A 23525-nucleotide genomic window follows, 5' to 3' on the forward strand; every position below is an offset into this window, starting at 1 on the left:
AAGCACGGTCGCGGAGGCATTTATAGGTCCGCCAAAGTATCGCGAGATGTTGGGATTCAGGTCACATGACGTACATCCATGGGTGGTTTTAAAACCTCCCCTGGTAAACTTTACATACTTTTACTTAAATACGGTTTGGAAAGCAGGACTTTTACGTGTAGTGGAGTATTTTCACAGTGTGGTAATAATACTTTTACTTTACAAAACAGTAATATTCTCTAAACTTTTCATTTGTTGTGTGTGGAAAAGATCTTGTTTTGTAAAATAACTAAAACTATCAGATAATTGTAGTGGAGTAATATTCCCCTCTAAGATTTAGTGGAGTAGAAGTATAAAGCTGCATGAAAAAAAGTACAAGTACCTCACATTTTGTACTACAGTACTTGAATTAATGTACTTAGTAACAGTCTACCATTGAAGAACTTTAGTGGAAGAAATATTCAGATCCTTTACTTAAGTACAAGTAGTATTACCACACTGTGAAAGTAAAAGAGGAGCCATGATGTGAGAACTATACAATATATTCATAATAATAACATAGTGAGCAGAAATACATATGAGTTATGAATAGTAAGAAATAGGTCCTGTTACATATAACATATGAAGTATATATATCAAACACATAATTAACAGTAATAAAACAACACATACATAATACAGTTAATACAATATGATGCATTAAAGAAATATATATATATATATATATATATATATATATATATATATATATATATATATATATATATATATATATATATAATACTAAGATTTAAACGTCATGTTTTCAGGTCCTCAGTACGGCGGCTCCACAAATTATACAAATAACTCACAATTTGTTTTTTAAACAAGCAAATTCCTCTTAAATCATCTTAAATTTCTTTAATTTAAAACAAACTTTGGACACTTTCAGGTAATAATTGTTTTTTGTTTTTTTTACATGATTTGAGATATTTACAAGTCTTTTATGAAGTAGAAAGTGAGTTTATATCCATACTCATGTCTCTCTTCTGAAGAATGAAATCTGTATTTATGTTTTATGTGTATTTGGACTTCCATGCAGTACCTTCAGGAGCTACAAGGGAACAATAAAGTAAAGGTAAATAATGAGGGTGATTCAAGAAAATGAAATATTATGTATTGCATGATATATTTTCAGTCTTTGATTGCATGATATTATTTTTATTTGATGTAATTTACTTGTGGTTTCGAGCATAATTTATGAGTTTGCTTTGTGTATTTGATGAAAAATATGAATTTAGAACAAATAAAATATATTAATAACAATATAGTGGTAATATAGTATACTACACATTATATAGTATATAGCATAGTATATTATACAGCGATATAAGTAACATAATGCGTACTATCACGGGGGATTTTGCTTGTTTCATGAACTCAGCAGAGCCCAAAGTGCTGCATGTGGGAGCTGAGTGGATGAACAGGATAACGGGACTGAAGCTGGCCGACGTTTGCTGGAATATAAACGTTTTTCAGTATTATTGTGGATATTACTCAGTGGTGCAATGTAACTAAGTACATTTCCTCATAGCACACATTTGAGGTACTTCTTTGACTCGAGTGTTTCCATGTTGTATTTCGATCGTTTTTCTCGGTAAAACATTTCTTGGTTCCAGCTTCTAGTAACATTTTCACAGGGTGGTCTTAGTACTTTTACTGCAGAGATGTGAATAATTCCTCCACCACCGATATTACCGCAGGTCTTTGCCACGTTTCAAGGCCGCTTTCAAGCTGAATCACCTCGCCTGTTGAGCAGTTGCATGTAAAACCAGTGTTTTCCTGTTTGATTCCTGCAGGACTTTCATTTTTTCACTTTTTTTTTTTTTTGACTCAGAGCTGCTCTACAGGAATAGCAACAGAACACAAGAGGGAGTAAGTGGGTGAGAAGCAGAGATCATCACTGTTGTGCTGTTTAATATGCATCATGAAAATCTGTCAGAAGATAGTCAGAAATTCACAGCTCGCATTATGAAAGGAAAGGTTTATCTGTATCCTCAGAAGATCCTCAACATGTAGAGGAAATGTCACATCTGAATAATCTCTTGCAGGAAATCTTATTCGCTTTCAAAGCTCTTGTTTTATTTAAACGACCCTTTGTATGTTGGAAATAGACACGACCTGTTTTATTTGTCTTTTGACTCATATTCAATTTCAATCCATGTTTACTTTCTTCAGAAAACCTCCCTTCATCTCGTCGGCTTCATGTTTTTGTTTCTGGGTTTGATATGAATAATAACAACGATGGAGAGAATGAGGGGAAAAAAAGAAAGAAAGATAATATAACTTTTGTCTTCGTCAGCCAACAGAACGCAATGAATAATAATGATTTATTGTGTGGCAGCTGACTATTTCTATTTCCAACAGTGATCATACATTACATCAGCGGCAGCAGTAATGGATCATGGACATTCCAATCACGAATAATCACTCAAATGCTAATTATTTAGAGTATTTTAATGTGTGAACGGCCTGGTTTGACACATGCTATAGTTCACTTCAGTTCAGTTAATGTAACGTTACACCAACGCCAGGCAAGGAGTCCAGTTTCATTCTTGCAGCTCGTATTGCTATAACATTTCCATTGTCCTGTAATTGTGTGCACGTGAGTATATGTGTGTGTGTGTGTGTGTGTGTGTGTGCGCGTGTGTGTGTGTGTGTGTGTGTGTACAGGCATAACACAATGTGGAGGGTTGGGTGCCAGCTGTTATTTTTGCATAAACAAACTGTGAGCCCTGAAGCAAGAACCGTGGAAGCCAAATGTTGACAATCGCGCACACACACGTGCACACGCGCGCGCACGTGCACGCACACAGAGTCCGACAGCTCATTTGTTAAACTCGAGGGAACGATTCGATTTCAGCAGAGTTGCTCTCTCTCTCTCTCTCTCTCTCTCTCTCTCTCTCTCTCTCTCTCTCTCTCTCTCTCTCTCTCTCTCTCTCCATCTCTTCCTACTTGACCTTTTCCTTGTGTTTTCCAATCAGCAGCTCCTCTCCTTCTTCTCCTTCTTCTTCTCCTTCTTCTTCTCCGCTGAACAATTTCCTCTATTGATTTTTTTTCAAGTCAGGGGAATGAAGGCTAAATACTAAACACGCAGCTTGTCTCTCTTAAATGGATTCAAAAGAGGTGTGTGGGGGGGGTGTTGGATTCCTGTCCCTGGTGTTTTGTAAGTATTGATTAATAAGTACGTTGAAAGTTCATCGACAGCAGCTGGTTCAGACTCATGATTGGATTAGAAGTATGTCGATGGGGCATCTTTAATCTTCTCTTCATTTAGTGCTCAATCCAGAGGTGGTGGAAGAAGTAATCGGATCGTTAACTGGAGTTAAACTTGTAATACAGCAGCGTAAAAATACTCTGTTTGAAGTTTTTAAACATTTTACTAGCAAAAACACTCGGAAAACTAAGTAAAAGTACAAAAATATTAGCAACAAAATGTACTTAAAGCGCAAAATGTAAAAATACTCATGATGCATAATGGCTCATTTCAGAAAAAAATATAATTGGATTATATTTATTGATGCATTCATTGTGTTCATCAGGTTAATGTTGGAGCGGGCAATGGTGCTAATTGAATTACTTTACACACTGCTGAGCAGGTTGTGAATTTCACCAAGGGATCAATAATAATAATTACTAATAATATTAAATAAACAGCTTTGACAGATGAGCGGTAGAGAGCGTGCTGACTGGAAACGTTTCACAGTGACACGGAGGACAGGAGGGCTCTACAGCGGCCGATCAAAACACCACTGGTGGACATCTAGCGAGCATATCGGTGACCAGAGGTGCCTGCAGAGAGACCAAAAGAGACCAAAAGACAGGTCTCACCTCAGCCACGGCCCGATCACCCTGCAGTATCAGCATGACGAACCACCAGACCTCAGGGTTTTTTTGGTGTTTTGTTCTGTGGCGAAAGGAGAGTACAATCTGCATTTCGTTGTTGTACAATAACAATATTATAACCTCATAACCTGGTAAAGTCTTACCTTTATCCATCATAAAACATGGTATTTATTTGATCATTATATATCTGCAAATTAAGTTACCAAATAAATGTAGTGGAGGAAAGAGAGTGTGCAAAATGTCTTCCATTTGCTTCTGAGGAACCTCTTTTTTTGGAGTTCTCAGGAGTTCTACTTCTGAGGACCCTGCTGAGGACCCTACTGAGGACCCTACTGAGGACCCTGCTGAGAACCCTTTTTGGATGAAAGACTTCTTCAAGGATTGTCGGAAGCATTGATGTTAAAAGGGAACGCGCACAATCCAGCCCGAAATCTGTGACTTTGAGCCCGTGGTGGTTTGGGTGGTAGTGGGTTGCGCTGCACCACATCAGCGCCGGCTCTTCAGAGTTTTAGATAAAAAACCCTTGGAATATGAAAGGCCACGCCAGCTGTGTTTTCATGAGCGGCCGGGGGGGGGGGGCCCAGTTAAGGGTTAGGGAGAGAGGAGACGGCGGTGAGCAGTCAATGGCACAATAAAAGGTGTTTGGAGAAAATCGGAGTCGCCGCCACCGTGAGAGGTCCTTGAGCGTGAAGGACCTCTGCAGAAGAACGAGAGATTAGTCGTGGACAGACTCAGAAGGGTGTCAGTCTGGAAGAGTGAGATCCTTCTCCTCCAAGCTCTATGGGAGGCATATATATATACAATATGTGTATATATATATATCTACATAAACCCAAAGATTGTATATATACAAACTGGGATGGTGGAAAGGTAACTTTAACTTGGAGCTGTATTATCCTTTTAAACACGGTGTCCTTGTTCTTGTTAACCTTCAATGACTCGCCTCCATTTATCTCTGACAGCTCAGGGAAATTTCAAATCCCTGCTCTAGCAGAAGATGACCTTTATCCCATCATGCATCTCCTCCCCAAAGATGACAGCGTTGTCCGGCGCAGTGCTTCTTAACAGTAAATCCCATCGGATGCCTTGAACCAGGCTGCTCCTCTGTTGGTCATCTTCACGGAAATGAATGTATAATATAATGTATACCTGGTGGACGACTCTGATCATGGTGCTAAAAGACAAAGTAAAGCTGTAAAATCCTCATAGTGTTATACATTATAAACCGTCTTTTGATGAGCCTTCGAACTCATGCCTCTATAAGTCACACTGGATATGACAGCGATGTATGATCAGCATAATGTACTCATATGGTTTACTTAAGTAAAGGTACATGTGCACAATGTGAAAAGTAAAAGTCTTCCAGTCATAATCTCGATATGCTATTAAAGAATCTGTTCGCTAGTTTAGTCTAGTTTTCCTTTTTATCGTAAGAGATAAAAATGGTGCGTTTCAATTTTTACAATAAGGTGTTTATTTAAGTTTATCTTTACAGCCTCGTAACACCGAACGGCGCATTTATAACATGCCACTTTCTTAAGTTGTTGCCATCAATCAGCTTTTTTTGTTGTTGTTTTTTTTTGCGTTTAATTTGAAGCCACGGAAATATTAGACGCTCAGAGCGACTGCTCTGAAAGTCAGGTGACGTCGTATAAAGAAAGTCCGGGACAGAAGAGGAAGAAGGGTCTCGAGCAAACACAACTTTCACCAGGACACCATAACTGAGGAAATATTCTTTGCTTTGTAAGTGTGAACTTTAAACAACATTTAAGGAGCCGCTGCTGTGTTTTCTCGGTTTAATCCATCCAGGATCTGTCAGGCAGCTGGTAAATTGAGTCGGGCAGCTTGTCGATAACTGTAAAAGGACACTTGGCCTATATAATCTGATTCCTTTCTGAGCGTTTCCTCCTCATCTGTACGCTCCGCAGACTTCCTGTCTGTCTTCTTTTCATCATGAGAAACTGGAGATAGAGTGGAACGGCTCAAACAATGCCTGAATTCCTAATGAAGCTCGCATCAACATGCCACGCCTAATGAAATAGAGTTCATTTGAAGGTTTGGTGGAGAGCTGATTTGAGTTTGGGGGTAATTACCGAGTGTTTTTGCTGAGTTATCAGTTGCCCCGCTGCACGGGTCCCCCGGTGATTCGGCACAAATTGAGAGAGCGGAGCAATTCCCCAGGAGTTTGATTTAATGTCTTGTGTGGGAGCGCTGAACCATGCTAACCCCACAGCACCATCAGGAAATTAAGTTGCAAAAAGAGGCTTAAGGTTTCCAAACAAAATGAAATGAAAGACTGCAGCTGTAGTCTTCACCGGCCGGCCGCTCAGAAACTCTGTGACGACAAGAACGACGTTTTAAACGTGAAGCACAAGAACAAGAACAAAATGTTTTCTTATTAGTAGACCAGATGCAGCTTGAGGCCGTTTATCACTAATATCACTACTACTTCTACTACTACTACCACTATTATCACTAATATTACTACTACTTCTACTACTACTACTACCACTAATATTACTACTACTACTAATACCACTATTACTACCACCACTAATACCACTAATATTACTACTACTACTAATACCACTATTACTACCACCACTAATACCACTAATATTACTACTACTACTAATACCACTATTACTACTACCACTAATACCACTATTACTACCACTAATATTACTACTACTACTACAACTATTACTACTACTAATACCACTATTACTACCACCACTAATACCACTAATATTACTACTACTACTACTACTACTACTACTACTACTATTACTACTACTAATACCACTATTACTACTACCACTAATACCACTATTACTACCACTAATATTACTACTACTAATACCACTATTACTACCACCACTAATACCACTATTACTACTACTACTACTACTACTACTACTACTACTATTACTACTACTAATACCACTATTACTACTACCACTAATACCACTATTACTACCACTAATATTACTACTACTACTGCTACCACTATTACCACTACTACTACTACTAACAATACCACTACTACTACTACTAGCACTATTACCACTACTACTACTACTACTACCACTAATACCACTAATACCACTAACAATACCACTAATACCACTACTACTACTACTACCACTAGAACTATTACCACTACTACTACTACTAGTTCTACTACTACCGTAATTACCACTACTACTACACTACTATATACTGTGTATATATATATAGTATAAGTGATAAGTGTCTAACTATATTTTCCATCACTGTGGTATCTAGGCTGTTCAGTTTTACTTGAGAATGGTATTTATTTGATTATATTACTCCTCTACACATTATGTCATAAAATATGATTAATTATTAAATACAAATTGTTGTGGAGAAAAATCTTTTTAACCTCCCAGTGAGAAAATAACCGAGATGACGAACTTCTTAAAGTATTAAAATCATATTTAATGAACAGACAATCTGTAATAACCCAGCTGAATGGATAGAGCTCTTTCCCCACAGATGGACAGTATAACAAAGTATAATATGCACATTATCTCAACATGGATTATGTGGATATATATATTAAGCTTCATTTCAATTGTATTTATCACAATCAGCTTTAAAAGGTGCAACGTGTAAAATCAGTTACTAGTTTAAAACATTCAAAAACTAAACTTACATCCTGAACAGAAGAAGAGGTCTCAGTGTCTATGTCTTGTGTTCAGTGTGTGAAACACCTGATGGAGATGGAGTCCCCTCTAGTGATCAAGAGATCAATACGCAATGAAGCCCACGAGGTGTAATTGATGCACTGTGTTCACTTTGCACACGGATCACCAACGGTTAACGACGAGGCCACTCACACGACCACACGACGCAACAACGAGGCCCTGCAACAGCATCCACACGGCGCACTAGGGTCGCACTCCAACACACACACACACACACACACACACACACACACACACACACAAACTCAAACCCGACACATTTAACGTTTCACCTCATCACAATTCAGTCACAGCAAATGTAGGCCAGAGATCGATGAATATAAATCACTGTTCGGGGGGAAAAGAGGAATCAATACTTTTCTGTATTCAAATTCGTCAATAAATGTTTTGAAGTTTGATGAATGAATAGGCTACTGCTGGACATAGTACGCTCTTAAAATACATTTGCAGTGGCAAGTGGAAGAGACAAATAATGGTTTTAAGAATTTTCCAATTTTGTCAGTCTTTAAAGGGGTCTCAAGTGTCAATTTGTGTTTTGCACACTGATTGTGTCAGTATCTACAGACTCACCTGAGCTCTACAGAGCTTTGTCGTTTGAGTCATAGGTCTGTATACAGGAAGTGGACGAAGTCATAGTGATGTCACGTATTTGTTTAGAGTTCGGCGTTTTGGCCGTCGCCATCTTGGAATCCGAACGTCGCAATCTTTGCTTTTTGCAACCAGCGAACGGAAGTGACCATATTTAGAATGCTGAGGAGCGACGTAGAGACCTGTCACTCACAGTAAGATTTATGGTCTATTTACTTCAACACAAATTTACTAAATGAACATCATGCTGTATTGAAGACTTGAAACTAGAGATTGAGACCATAAACTCATATTTACAATGTTTACTGAGGGAATAAATCAAGAGAGAAGAAGAGTCATTTTAGACTAGACTTCTATACAGCCAGAGGAGTCGCCCCCTGATGGACACTATAGAGAATGCAGCTTTTAAGACACTTCTGCATTGGCAGAACCGGAGGTTGCCGCCTGGTCTAGACCGTACTCTTTATAATATAGTTTACAGAGACACAACACTTCGCACCACGAGCAAGTACTTGAGTGACAGTGGAAAGAAAAAAGCTCCCTTTGAACGGGCAGAAACCTCCAGAGTAACCTGACTCTTCAGCTCCCCTGAGCTCTACAGAGCTTTATCATCTACATTTTTTGGTTCACTATCACAGCACTCACAGTGTTGTTTTCAGACTGGCTGGTGAACATAATGGAACATTTACCAGCTTAAGAGACCGATATCTCCTTCAGGAGTTGGTGGAGACCAAAAACAGAGCCAAAAAAGAGAGAATATTGGACTTGCATTCATCTGGTGGACGCAAACACGACTCTAAATGAATGATCATGTTGCTCTGTAACTGCTGGATGCGGAAACAAGCGAATCCTCTGTTTATTTATATGCAGAGAGGGAGGAATCTAGCTGAATTTGAGGGTGTATTTACATATTCAAAGTGAGATGTTCACAACTTGTTTCCACTGGCCATAGGCAGCCAATTAAATCAGATACTTCAGGTTTAAATTGCTCAGAAAAAAAAATGGAAATTTAAACATCTACAACTCCGTGAGAACTATGCAAAACTCCATCTGCTGATGAAGCTCATGTGATATCACTGAAAGCTCGAGAACAGCTACTAAAGGGAGGTTTTTTTTTGTTAAGAAAAGACTCCCCAGCATGCTCCTGCAGCCTCCTGGCGTCCCAGCATGCTCTCTGGTTTCCCTCTGCCTCCCTCCTGCTCGTGGATTATCATGTAATCCCTGATATTCATCAACTCGGGAGGTCAGAGGTCGTGTTATTATAACATTGCTCTCGTTTTGGTGTAGATTAACTGGATTGTTTGTGGGGTTAAAGAGGAGCACAGATCAAATTCAACATGAAGGAATCTGATAATCTTCCTCCTCGAACATCAAACAAACGCATCACCGCTCAAACGCATGTCAGTAAGTGAACGCATCACCGCTCAAACGCATGTCAGTAAGTGAATGCATCACAGCTCAAACGCATGTCAGTAAGTAAACGCATCACCGCTCAAACGCATGTCAGTAAGTAAACGCATCACCGCTCAAATGCATGTCAGTAAGTGAATGCATCACAGCTTAAAAGCATATCAGCAAGTGAACGCATCACAGCTCAAATGCATGTCAGTAAGTGAACGCATCACAGCTCAAATGCATGTCAGTAAGTAAACGCATCACCGCTCAAACGCATGTCAATAAGTGAACACATCACCGCTCAAATGCATGTCAGTAAGTAAACGCATCATCGCTCAAATGCATGTCAGTAAGTAAACGCATCACCGCTCAAATGCATGTCAGTAAGTAAATGCATCACAGCTTAAAAGCATATCAGCAAGTGAACGCATCACAGCTCAAATGCATGTCAGTAAGTGAACGCATCACCGCTCAAATGCATGTCAGTAAGTAAACGCATCATCGCTCAAATGCATGTCAGTAAGTAAACGCATCACCGCTCAAATGCATGTCAGTAAGTGAATGCATCACAGCTTAAAAGCATATCAGCAAGTGAACGCATCACCGCTCAAATGCATGTCAGCAAGTAAACGCATCACCGCTCAAATGCATGTCAGTAAGTGAACGCATCACCGCTCAAATGCATGTCAGTAAGTGAACGCATCACCGCTCAAATGCATGTCAGTAAGTGAACGCATCACAGCTCAAATGCATGTCAGTAAGTGAATGCATCACCGCTCAAATTAACCTCAGTAAGTGAACGCACCACCGCACCAATGCAATTCAGTATGTATGTCAGTAAGTGAACACATCACCGCTCAAATGCATGTCAGTAAGTGAACGCATCATCGCTCAAATGCATGTCAGTAAGTAAACGCATCACAGCTTAAAAGCATATCAGCAAGTGAACGCATCACAGCTCAAATGCATGTCAGTAAGTGAATGCATCACCGCTCAAATTAACCTCAGTAAGTGAACGCACCACCGCACCAATGCAATTCAGTATGTATGTCAGTAAGTGAACACATCACCGCTCAAATGCATGTCAGTAAGTGAACGCATCACAGCTTAAACGCATGTCAGTAAGTGAACGCATCACCATTCCAATGCACTCCAGTAAGTGTACGCTTCGGTGCTCAAATGCACTGCAGTATGTTTGTCAGTTATTGAATGCATCACAGTTCAAATGCACTTTAGTTTATAATACTTTTATACTTTTACTTAAGTAGGATTTTGAATGCAGGATGAAGAAAATCCACATTTGTAAAGCTTAAAAGAGCCTTTGTGAGGCAGATACTTGAGGGTTTCTTCTGTTGAAACAGAACAAGGTGAAAACAAAAACCTACAGTACTCTCAATCATCTGAAGCTCTAAGTCTTGAGGCACTCTCGTCGATGCCCAATCAGTTACCACGGCAACGCCACCACGAGTACTCAAACAATACAAACTGCCAAAAAACAAACATGTAGCTAAAAAAAAAAAAAAAAAGTCCACAGAAGAAGAAACTGACCAAACATTTATTTAACAGAGGTCAGAGTCAGCAGAGCGAGGATGTCACCGTCACAGCGGCTATTAGACCTGCACCGAAGAAACCACCTGCTTCTTCTAAAGCAGCAATGCAAATCATGCATGACATAATACTGTGTGTGTGTGTGTGTGTGTGTGTGTGTGTGTGTGTGTGTGTGTGTGTGCGTGTGCGTGTGCGTGTGTGAGAGAGAGGCTCTGAGGCTCTGTGTTTTATCTTCTGTCCTTTTTTATTAATCCTCTCTTGGTTTGGACGTCTGCCTGCACAAACTTTGTCAATCAGGCTTTAGCTGCATTCAAACAAAGGCTTTACAGCAGAGTCCAGTTTATACTGAAGAGTCATGATCAAGCACAGACAAGCAGCTCTGCACTGTAAAAAAAAAATAATAAATAATTCTTTGTTCACTCGATTCATTTTATCGTAGAGTGTTTGTGTCCACGGTCGCTAAATATGCTACAGGGCGTCTTTTCTTTTTGTACATTTTATTAAATAAATGAAAACAAAGTAACTCATAGCGTAACATTTACTAAACGTGGACTCAAGTCATAAATGTCTTAGACTCGAGTCAGACTCGCGTCACACATTTGATGACCATAGACTCGACTTGACTTTGACTCTGACAACAATGACTTGTGACTTCACTCGAGCATACTTGATACCGTCACCGAAGCCCACATGAAAAAAAAGTATGTTATTTAAAAAGTCTGCCACCAATCAATTCATTTCCTGAATGGAGAATATTATTCCAAAGATCATATTGTTGTCCAAAAACATCCGGGTTGAAAAATATAGACTGATACACAATTATTGCAATTCAGTGACGTGCGGTGAGGTTCGTGTCTGGTGAGGCACTGACACTACATCAGTCAGATTTACAAATATATGAACCCAATAGAGTAGCTTACATCACCATTCAACTGGCAGCTTACACATTGACTACTGGTTGTTTCTCAGATCAGCATTCTTTACACACACATAGGTAAGGTACATATTTGATTCCACCGGGAGCGTTTCAGAAGCGGAGCGCTCGCGGGCACCACCCGCGAAAATCGTGAGATTCCGCGATAATCTGCGTCACAACCCCGGATGTATAAAGAGAACAACAAACACATAAAAGGTTACTTTACCTGTCCGATGTTGAACTGCTGTTGATTTGGTCATATTTCCTTGTTTTTTGAGACATTTTTAAGTTTAGATATATAATCTTACATTTTTGTGGTCAAAGCAAAATATAAGAAGAAGAAGAAGAGAAGTGTAGAAGAAGAAGAGAAGTGTAGAAGAAGAAGAGAAGTGTAGAAGAAGAGCAACGACAGAACAAGCATAACCCCGACCCGTGGGCTCTCACTCGCCCCCTTCAGTGAGGCAGAGGTACTGTTTGCCCCTCTGTGCTTTTTCACTGCGATTTAATGTCAGATCAGCAACACTAAATATGTTCTACACAGACGTGAAATACATTATTCTATGTAAAGAAAGGACATATAATAAAAGTGTCTACATATATTACAGTGGTGACAAACAATGAGAAAGCAAAAGACACGCGCTCAACCCAGTTAGTGAGGATTCACAATCTGAGGTGAGGAACATCTCGTCTCTGCCTCACCTCACTGTCTCCTCTGTTTAAACAGGACATGCGCTAATTCGGCGATTTTGATTATAAAAATGCTTGAAATGATTGGAATCATACAGAAATTACATTTATAGCACAGATCAGTAGAGAAATATTAATATTTATTGTATTTTAGCATTATTTGTTTTTAACTTGTCATGATGACACCGCACGTCCCTGCTGCAATTGGTATTACAATTGTTTAAGAATTAAATATGCCTTGTTTATGACTTGAAATTCAAAGTTTAGGACTTGGGATTTGACTTGGGACATGTCAGCCTTGACTCTGGAATGACTTGAAACTTGTTAGTCTTGACTTTGGACTTGACTTGAAACTTGTTAGTCTTGACTTTGGACTTGACTTGGGACTTGTCAGTCTTGATTCAAGACTTGAGTGCAAGACTTGAGACTTACTTGTGACTTGCAAAACAATGACTTGGTCCCACCTCTGATACTAGAAATACTCAGATGTTGTACTTACGGTAAGTAAAAGTAGTAATACCACAAAGAAGAAACACTCTGTTACAATTAAAAGTCCTGTGCTTAAGAAAAAAAAGTATATAAAAGTAAGAATACAAGTTTTAGCATCAAAATATACATAAATGACCAAAAGTACTCATTATGCAGAATTGCCGTACAGTGCTACTATTACTTAGACTAAGTAAAATAATGGTTCTTCCACCATATTCTGTGTGACGTTTACTTATTTACACACAATACTACTACCTGTACTTGGACCAAGTAAAAGATTGGAGTACCTCTTCCACCATATTCTGAGTGACTTTTATTACTACTGGAGTATTATTACACAGTGGTACTAGTACCATTACTTATCTAAGTAAAGTATCTCATTCTGCGTGACTTGTACTAATGTACACACAGTGGTACTGCTAGTAAAAGATCTTATAAGTATACTTTATCCGCCATATTGTGAGTCGAATTGCCTGAACGTCGTTTTTTACAGTGTAGAAGAAGAGCTCTGGAGATGAGAGGGAGGTGGAGGGAGGGGAGCAGGGTGAAAAGAGGAGGAGGAGGAGGAGGAGGAGGAGGAGGAGGATGGTCCTGCTGTCAGACACAGATGAGAATACAGCGGCAGGTTTCAGCAGGGCACCGCAGATTAGATAATCACATTTGTTCTCTCCTTGGGGAGCGGCGGGGACCAATGGAAGCGGAGCGACGAGTTGAGGACGAAAGAAAAAAGAATAATTGTGTTGTAATTTAATCCAACTCCAGAGCTGCCGGAGAGACGACGTGTGCAGACCGGCGATGCTGAACGGACACACGGCGAGATCTGCAAACTTCAGAGTGGATTTATAAACTGTGACAATACTCCCTGCTGGTTTCTGAGCTCCAGCGTATTCATAACAATGATATCAACAACTATGGCTTAATTAGTGAAGAGCGTCTTCATTATAGCAACAGATGAGACAATGCACGGGACAAATAACATTAAAGAGCTGAGGCAGCACACCTGCGCCCTTTAAGGTGAGTGAATAAACGACTTCGCACAGCGGCCATTATTTAAATAACAGGGATTTGTCTTTATCTGATTTCTGATTCCAATTAAGTCGAACCTCAGAGTGTAAAGACTTCACGCTCTACTGCTGATAGTTCGTACATGGACTCTATGAAACGTTCAGTTTAATGAAGAGCATTTATCTTTTTAATAATGTTAATAATGGTATTTATAATGTTTTAGGTTTGGACAAAGTCAACAGGTGTCCCTTTGGGCTCATTGCATTTCTCAATCGATTCGTGTAGAAAGTAATCAGCAGACGAATCCATAATGAAAATGATCAGAACGAGCTCCACCTCAACCAACTACAGCAGTAAAATCCTGCTTTTACATTAAAGCATGAGGAATAATAATTTAATTGATATAGCAATTAATAGTACAACAGACACAGAAGTACATTTGACTGATAATGTACATTTACTCGCAGGACTTTTACTCATAACAGAGTATTTTCACAGTGTGGTATTTAAGCTGAACACTTCCTCCACCATCTTGATAATATAATTATTCAAAAGTTGGTATTGGGACAGATAGTTTTGTCTGTTTAAATCTGGAGTATATGGTGCAATATATTTGGAATATTGAAAGTCTATACATTTGGAAAGAATAATTTTGCTTATTTTTATTTTTTCTGCATTCATGCTTTTATTTAAATAGAAGTACAGAAGTAATGCAACATGTACTTAAAAGCATCAAAAGTAGAAGTATTCAGGCAGTAGAGTGGCCTCTTTCAGAGTGTTTTATATTATTATTGTTATTATTAACGCCGGCACATTAATGTGTAAGCAGCAGTTTAATAGTGCAGCTGGTTCAGGTAAGGCTCATTTTAACTACATACAATTCTATTTTATTCACTTTATTTCATAGACTGATGACATGTTTAGTCTGTAAACTTTTAATCTGTGACGTCATTTGATACTATGGCTGTCAAATACATTTAAGGGAGTCCAAATTACAATATTTACCTCTGAAATCTAGTGAAGTAGTAGCAAAATACTTTACAGTGAATCTGAAGTACTTGACTGGAGTAAATGTACTTGTTTCATTTCCACCACTGACCTTCAGCATCTTACCAGGAAGCTTTCAAGGATCCACCTGCTGGAGAAAATGTGGAGGAACAATGTTTTTGAGGATGTCAAAATTACATATTATTCCATTTTGAATTAAAGAAACATGTGATAATCAGAAGGTCATTATAGCAGTAATAAAGCAGAACTAATGTAGTAACCGAACCACAGTTGACAGTTTTACAAAATCTATATTTTCTATCTTTACATGAAAATAGATATACAAACACTGGGAATCACAAAAAAGAACATTCATAGAATTAGTGTTAGACTTTTGACAGTTTTCATGAGAATATTTCTTTGGTCTAACCTGTTGACAATAAGGTCTATCAGTAGAGGTCAGTGAGAAAATGTGTTTTTATATAAATGCATTTGCCCTTGAAGCTCAGGTAGATATCTATTTCCATTAAACACCTTTTTAAGGATGTCAACATGAAACAGAAGTGGTGGTTTCGGGAGCTTTTTCAGTTTTTGCCGGCTGGTCGTCCTCAGACATCGTAACCTCTCCGACTCGTTCACACCCCGATGTCACACCAGAGCCTGTGACAGCTTTTAAGGTCACTCAGCAATGTCGACAATGTCGCAAGAATCGAGACATGAATTGGTGTGAAGTCCACTCAGGAGGGTGTCAGGCCTAAAAGTGGGGGCTAGGATGCTTTTTTTCCCCAGTGAATTGTGATTTCTTTTTTTTCTACATTATTGAACATTTACAAAAGCTCATTACAGGTAATGCGCTGATTCTTAGTTCTTAATTAGTCAATTATTCAATGAGTGTTAAGAGCTGGAAACAATGTGGCAAACATAGATTGTATGAAATATGGACATAGTCTCCGTGACGTCACCCAAAGGTTTCTTAAGGCTCCAGCCTAACCTTAAAAAATGGGTAAAGAGGTGGATTGTTGGTGGAGGTGAGACGGCACCTGTAACTCAATGTGACCACGCCCTCAATTATGCCTCACTTTTAGCCTTAATATAATTTAAACAAGTGAGTTGTATAAAAATTGACTCCCCCTACAGTTGTTAGCCACAGAGACCAAAACCGTTTTTTTGTACCAGGCTGTAAACCTGTTTATTTCTGCTCTAAAGTTTAACATGGAGGTCTATGGGGATTGATGCGCTTTTGGAGCTGCTGCCAATCTGCCTCAATGGCCAGCTGCAAAAAAAAAGAAAGAATCTTGAGCAGGCCAAAAAGCATTCACCCCATAGACACCCATTATAAAAGAAACTTCTGTAAAACGTCACATCAAACTGCAAAAAGAGTCAAATATTACTAAATGCAATTATGCTTTCTCCTGAATCAGCTTGTGCACATTTTGGATCAAAGATAAATTGAAGAATCAGGATCAACAGTTAGATAGAAATGGGTGTCATCTGCATAGTAATGAAAGTCATTGAATGTTGATCCATACTGGTACCACACCAAAAAGTAGGGGATCCAGGAGAGAGCCTTGTGGTACTCCATATGAAATGCCGGTTTGCAATGAGGTATTGAACTGAAACAATTAAAAGGTAGTATTAATAGAAACATACTTTCATAAGGACTTGACATACAAAAGATTGACCTTTTACTTTAATCTTTTCAGTTTCTCTGAGGATCCTCCTTCTAACTTCCCGTCAAGTAGATATATAAGAACCTATTCCATCCCGTCACACACACTGAAGCCAGCATGCCCATCATCAGCAATGCCAACCACGACTTCAGCACCTACTCAATCAGCAGCGACGACAGCAGCCTCGACCGATTCTTCACCGAGATCCCGGAGACTGAGACCATCAAGGGCGTTTACTTCCAGCGCGCCCAGCTGCTTCGTGACCCCAAGGCTTCATACGTCGTTGACCACACCCTGCAGGTTCTCATCAATGTCGGGGGCAACCGCTACACCTTCCCCTGGAGCACCTTGGAGCAGTTCCCCCAGAGTCGCCTGGGACGTCTACGTTTCTGCACCACCCCAGAGGAGATCGCGCGACTCTGCGACGACTACGACGAGACGTGCCAGGAGTACTTTTTCGACCGAAACCCGACAGCCTTCAGGGTCATCCTCAACTTCTTGGCCGCGGGGAAACTGCGTCTGCTTCGGGAACTGTGTGCCGTGTCACTGCACGATGAGCTTGACTACTGGGGCGTGGACCCGAGTCACATGGAGCGCTGTTGCCGCCGTCGCATGAACACCCGCGTGGAGGAGGTGGCCGAGCGAGAGCGCAAGGAACACGAGTGGAGGCAGAAGAGGGTGATGCTGAAGAAAAGCACCACGGAGACCAAAAAGGGCTATCACAAACTGACCTGGATGCTTCGAGAGGTGGTGGAAAACCCTCAGTCGGGGTTGGCTGCGAAGTTGTTCGCCTGCCTCTCGGTGGTCATGGTGCTGGTCACCGTCATCAGCTTGTGCATCAGCACCATGCCGGACCTCAGAGATGAAGAGACCAGGGTGTGTATGAAGCCGCCGAAAATCTGACAAAATACATATTACAGTAAAAACAGGTACAGGTTATGACACTACATAAGTAAATTAACCAAAACATCTTAATATTCTGTGCTAATTATATTTTCTGAAGCTGCACTGATCAACATTTATATACAGTGTAGTGATGAATTCTGCAGGTCCTCTTTCAGCTCCTTGTTTTCGTTGTCCAGCATGCAACTTCACTGTGGTTGTTTTTTCACTCCCTACACTCTCATCAGCGTCATTTTCAGCCAAAAGAGCACCAAACGACAGACGCCGTTAGCAACAAGCTGGTGATGACAGTGGAGCATTTTGCAGCTAAAGAGTCAGATATTATTCTCAGGCGTTACTGGAAATTAAAAGCTAAAAGGAGAATGAATGAAAATGCATCTACAAATGAATGCTCTGTGACACATTTAATCATTGTAATTCTTCAACAATACAATTTACCTGACCTGAACAACAATATATATTTTTTGTTTTTACAGCTTTTTCAAGTCAACAGTTAATAATCACAGGCAAGAATGAAATTAAATATGTCCTGTGTGAAATGCAATTCATAAATTAACCCATAATAAAACATTTTAAAGGTCAATTCAATAAAAATAGATAAATATGTCACTGCAGTAAGAAGACGGGTAATGTCTCAAAATAAAAGCCAAAGTCTGGGTTATTTGTAAAGCTTAAAGGTTTTAATAAAGTATAAGTATATGAATAATTCCTCTCAATCAACGCAGGCAGGCATCCAAGAGGAAGCTACAAAGATGGTGGACTAAGCGCCACAAAAAAAAAACCCGCAAAAAGAGGACGGCGAAAGGCCAAGTGGACTAATTTAATTCCAACACGAGAGTGAATCTGTGGTTGGCTTTCACTTTCCCTGCAGCATGTGATGCTGCAGGTGGTACACTGAGCCGTGTTCTAGCAACCGTGGTCAGGTGCACTTCTAGTGTCATTGAGCCGGGGGGGGAAGACGGGCCAATTTTTAATGAGTTTACAAACAATAAGTGGCAATTCCTTTAGGAGTGGAGAGAGGACTTGAAATGGCTTTTGCCAATGTACAGTACATGTCAAATCATAGATTTCTGCTGTTGTCTGAGTCAATAGAAGCAGACAGGCTGTAGAAATGATTGTTTAAATAACTGTCAGTGTAAAGAGCCCGGTGATTATGTTTCTAAGCCGGAGCCGGTGGATGGATCGATTTCTCCCTGATGTATGTGCAGTCACACGAATCAAGACACGAGGAAAATCAAAGCTCAAACGTGTTCAGTTCAGAAGCTGAAAAGCACAACATTGTTTTTCAAACTGTTTAGAGATTGATGAGTAGTTGAACTGGAGTTGTGTTTTTAAAGGAAAGCCAATTTTCCTTTTAATTTCTGGAAACCGGTGTTGTTTTTAGTTTGGTGTCTGGCAGACATCTACAGTTGAATGTTGGCAAGCTGGTTTAACTTTGACCGAAGAAATGAGATGGAGCTGAACGTTGGCTTGTCAAAGAAAGAAAATGAGCACCGAATTATGGTAATTTATGAATCCTTGACTTCAGACTGAAGTAGCTGTAATTGTTCCATGTTTTCAGCTGTTGTTAGCTACCTTGTGGCTGCTCGCTCATATGAAAATGGAAAACCTGCAAAACATTCAGAATTATGCATTTGACAACATTATGTATTTAATTTTGTTACTCTGCTAATGTTGACATTATAGAAACGTATATCTCTAACGTTACACCGCGGTCACATGAGCGCAAGCAGAAACAACGAGCTGTGAAGGCGGACTAGTGATGACATTTAGTCGTCTCATTTAGCCACTTGTTAGCGACACTAGAGACACTAAAAAATCGCAAGTTATTGTTAACCATAGACATTATTTCAGGCGTCTAACCAAAATAACATTAAAAAAGAACAGACTTCAAGACGAGGGAAGTGGAAATGCAAAAATGTGGATACATGACTGAATATAAGAAGTGGACGTAGTCATTGTGACATCACTCATCGGTTTATGGACTGATGTTTTGAAGCCTTAAATTCGTCTCCATCTTGGATTACGACCGTCGCCATGTTGTTTTTCTTGCAACCGATAAACAGAAGTGACCATATTTGGACTGAGGAGGAGTGAAATAGAGACGCCGTATACGATTCTGGTAGCGGCAGTGACCTGTCAATCACTGTGTAGCCCCGCCCCTAAAGCATCCCCTGCTTTATGGTCTGTTTGACTCTAAATGGACCATAATGTACTAAATGAACATCATGCTGTATTGAAGAAGACTGTAAACTAGAGATTGAGACCATAAACTCATGTTTACAATGTTTACTGAGGGAATAAATCAAGAGAGAAGTAGAGTCATTTTAGACTAGACTTCTATACAACCAGAGGAGTCGCCCCCTGATGGTCATTAGAGAGAATGCAGGTTTTAAGACTCTTCCGCATCGGCTGCATTTAGCAGAGTCGGAGGTTGCCGCCTGGACTTTATCCTGCAGCACTCTATTCAAAATCTGTCTGCTACTTCAGCACCACGGACAGCGCCATGGATTCATCAACACACAGCACAGTTAGGCTACCGATATTTCATAGCCGTGGTCGGGGCCGTAGATTCTAACTCGTAAGGACCTCAGTCAGATAAAGGCTCAATGAGTCAGGTAGACTAGATTAACATGAATTTAACAACCCCTCTGTCCCTGTTCTCGCTCTGCTAATGAAGCGTGGCGAGAAGGGATGGCAGGACAACAAGGGCCATGCGCTTTGGTTGTTTTCTTAACGAAGGCTTTAGCTTCCGTACATGTCGTGGGTGTGACGTCACTGTGACTACGTCCACTTCTTATATACAGTCTATAGCTGGACCTAGCGACAGGTAGCGACAGGTAATGCTAGGCTATGGTTAATCTCTGTTTTGGTGGGTGAGGTTAACACATCATCAATATTAAAGTGAAAGTTTAATATCCTATAAAATGGAAAGAAAAGTGACAGAAAAGCCAAGTGCCGTACTACATTGTACGGTTGATTAAATGTACTTATAATGTTCAGCTTTTCATGAGCTGCGTGGTGTTGAGGCGTTAGCTTTAGACGCTAACAGCCAGACAAAGACAGTAAATTATGTGCTAAGCTATCGACATGTTGGCAAGCAGAAAGTTCAGATAAAGTTCACCCTCATTTCCTCAATATTACTTCCTATAAACAAATAATTCACTTATTTCTAGGAGTTATGTTCCCTTTGGTAAGACAGCGTACATATCTCTGGATTAAAAGTATTGATTTATACACTCAATGGAACCTGCGCCTCAGGCAGGAAGATGATGTGCTAGAAAAGTGTTGCAGAAGGTCATAATTTCAGCTTTTAGTAATTGTTACGAACGTCTCTCTTGTTTTCTGCCGTCGTTCAGTCGGCTTCCAAAGTCAAATGGAAATTGATTTTTTTTCCCTACTTTATTGACTGACCATCCACATTCAACATGCACTTGCACTAAAATCAATAAAAGTGCTGTGTAGTTAGAAAGAAGCTTTTTACTTTGAGGAGGCGCATAAAGTTGAAACGAAAGTGGGCACAATTAACAATACAATGCTGTTGTGGAGGGCAAATTGTTTTTTCCAGAGACAAGGTTGTTTATCTGTTGTTGTTTTTTTGCCATTTAAATGCAAGGCATGTAAAGCTGCAGGGTATTTCTTGTCCAAGGTTCATTGATTTTGCTGCGGAAATATCTGCTGCGACCAAAATCTGTTGTTCTCAAGGGCAGAATTAATACGGCATAATGCAGAAGAAAGAGCAACATTTTGTCTTCGAATTCGAATGATTTAGTGAAGGGACACATTTAAATGGTTAAAAACGGTGCAGCAAAATACAAAGTACTTTCTTTAAGCTTGAATTGATTGTAGAAAAGTTAAAAAAATACATATTTTATTTTATATTTCTAAATCCTATTTATCAACCTAGATTGTTTTGGTATGAGTTGTCTAGTTTTGGAGATTGGTTAATTGGAGGAACTGTCCCTTTAACTTAACAATCTTCAATTTATTCACTTTATTTTTTAACTATATGGATATTATATATTATCCTTTTATTAATTTTCCTCTTGTATTCATTTTAGATTTTTTTTTTCTTTGAGGGGAGTTATGTGTATACATATGTATACATATGTATATATATATACCGTATGTGTTTACATCTGTACTGTATTTGTGTATATCCTATTCGGTTTCATATACATTCTATCATGAAAACTACTATCTATAAATCTACTATTCAGTGCTTAATGGAAATTTGAAAGAACATGGGGAAGAAAACTGTCGTAGCAGAAGCTAAGATATTCTGACTTTTACTGTAATCCCTCTGGGTCGTCAATTTCCCACAATGCACTCTGCCCGACTACCATGACAACAGATAATTATGCAGAGTTTTATCATAAATTCAAGGCCTCAAGACCAGGGTCAAGTTATTTTCCCTGAGTCCTCCAGATCCACAGAAGACGTTAAATAATCGCCTTCACAGGCTGAGTAACGAGTAACCTGATCGTGTATGTGTGTGTGTGAAAATGGCGAAGTGACCCTTTAAAGTGTCTTCTCGTCACAGTGCGTCTCTGTGTGTCTGCAGGGCGAGTGCTCCCAGAAGTGTCAGAGCATGTTTGTGGTGGAGTCCATCTGTGTGGCGTGGTTCACTTTGGAGTTTCTGCTGCGATTCGTCAACGCTCAGAGCAAGCTGGCCTTCGCTCGCGGCCCCCTCAACATCATCGACGCCATCGCCATCCTGCCGTACTACGTGTCCCTGGTCGTGGATGTCAGAGATGAGTCGCAGGAGGACGTCATCATCGTGGGCGCCGGCAGAGGCTATCTGGACAAACTGAGTCTGATCCTGCGCCTGCTGCGGGCCCTGAGGATCCTGTACGTGATGCGGCTCGCCCGCCACTCTCTGGGCCTGCAGACGTTGGGGATGACCATGCAGCGCAGCATGAGGGAGTTCGGCCTGCTGCTGCTGTTCGTCTGCGTGGCCGTGACCCTCTTCTCGCCTCTGGTCCACCTGGCGGAGAGCGAGCTGGCGCCGTTTGCCGCCACGCACCCCCAACACAGCTTCAGCAGCATCCCGGCCTCCTACTGGTGGGCCATCATCTCCATGACCACGGTGGGGTACGGCGACATGGTGCCGCGCAGCATCCCCGGACAGATAGTGGCGCTGACCAGCATCCTGAGCGGCATCCTCATCATGGCGTTCCCCGCCACGTCCATCTTCCACACCTTCTCCCGCTCTTACCAGGAGCTGAAGCAGGAGTACGAGCAGCTGTGGAAGGAGGAGAGAGGCGAGGAAATAGCCGCCGAGTCGGAGGAGAGTTGGTCCAAAATCAATTTGTCACCAAACAAGTTCACGTCTGTGTCCAACGAAATTAATGACGGGCTGATTTCAAGCAAGAGACATCAATCCACAGTTCCATCGACAGCTTTCTAATGGATCGTGAAGAGAGCAGTGAGACACTTTCATTCAGTTATTATGTGTTAGAAATGGTGACAACATACTCTATCCTATATAAGCACATTTAGACCGTTAAGGACTGTTATATTATGGACAGTGTGTAACACTTAAAAGTTCTTGTCTGTTCATGTCCTGGATTCATGCTTTAATACATTACGCTTCCAAACTATATAATTCTTATCAGGTTGTATTAAGCTTTTTCTTTTATTCATATCAGCAAATAAATTACACACAAATCTTTACTGAAAGTAGTACAGAAATTAGATTTTTTTTGTGTAGGAAAATATATAATCTATAATCTTACTGAA

The 23525-nt window shown here is 40.2% G+C and overlaps 1 protein-coding gene across 2 annotated transcripts; it reads left to right on the forward strand.

The window, feature by feature from the left end:
- Positions 1-13832: 13832 nt before the first annotated feature.
- Positions 13833-23525, forward strand: kcng4b (potassium voltage-gated channel, subfamily G, member 4b). 2 transcript variants are annotated; one of them, XM_068724312.1, is made up of 3 exons: positions 13833-14232; positions 16914-17756; positions 22327-23525. In XM_068724312.1, exons 2-3 carry the CDS (start codon positions 16998-17000, stop codon positions 23191-23193), a joined length of 1626 nt encoding a protein of 541 aa, XP_068580413.1. In that variant the 5' UTR covers positions 13833-14232; positions 16914-16997; the 3' UTR covers positions 23194-23525. The 2 variants fall into 2 exon arrangements, with proteins under 2 accessions (XP_068580413.1, XP_068580414.1); XM_068724313.1 differs by having other exon boundaries at positions 22348-23525.

The sequence above is a fragment of the Cebidichthys violaceus genome, unplaced genomic scaffold, assembly GCF_023349555.1.
Source record: "Cebidichthys violaceus isolate CVI_PGR_0920_01 unplaced genomic scaffold, fCebVio1.0.p SCAF_30, whole genome shotgun sequence".
Lineage (NCBI taxonomy): Eukaryota > Metazoa > Chordata > Actinopteri > Perciformes > Stichaeidae > Cebidichthys > Cebidichthys violaceus.

What these genes read in the sequence shown, in the direction of transcription:
- kcng4b (XM_068724312.1), top strand. Translation starts at nt 16,998, where the DNA reads ATGCCCATCATCAGCAATGCCAACCACGACTTCAGCACCTACTCAATC. An exon ending in TCAGAGATGAAGAGACCAGG is followed by an intron (nt 17,757 to 22,326) that starts GTGTGTATGAAG and finishes TTCTCGTCACAG; the next exon opens with TGCGTCTCTGTGTGTCTGCA.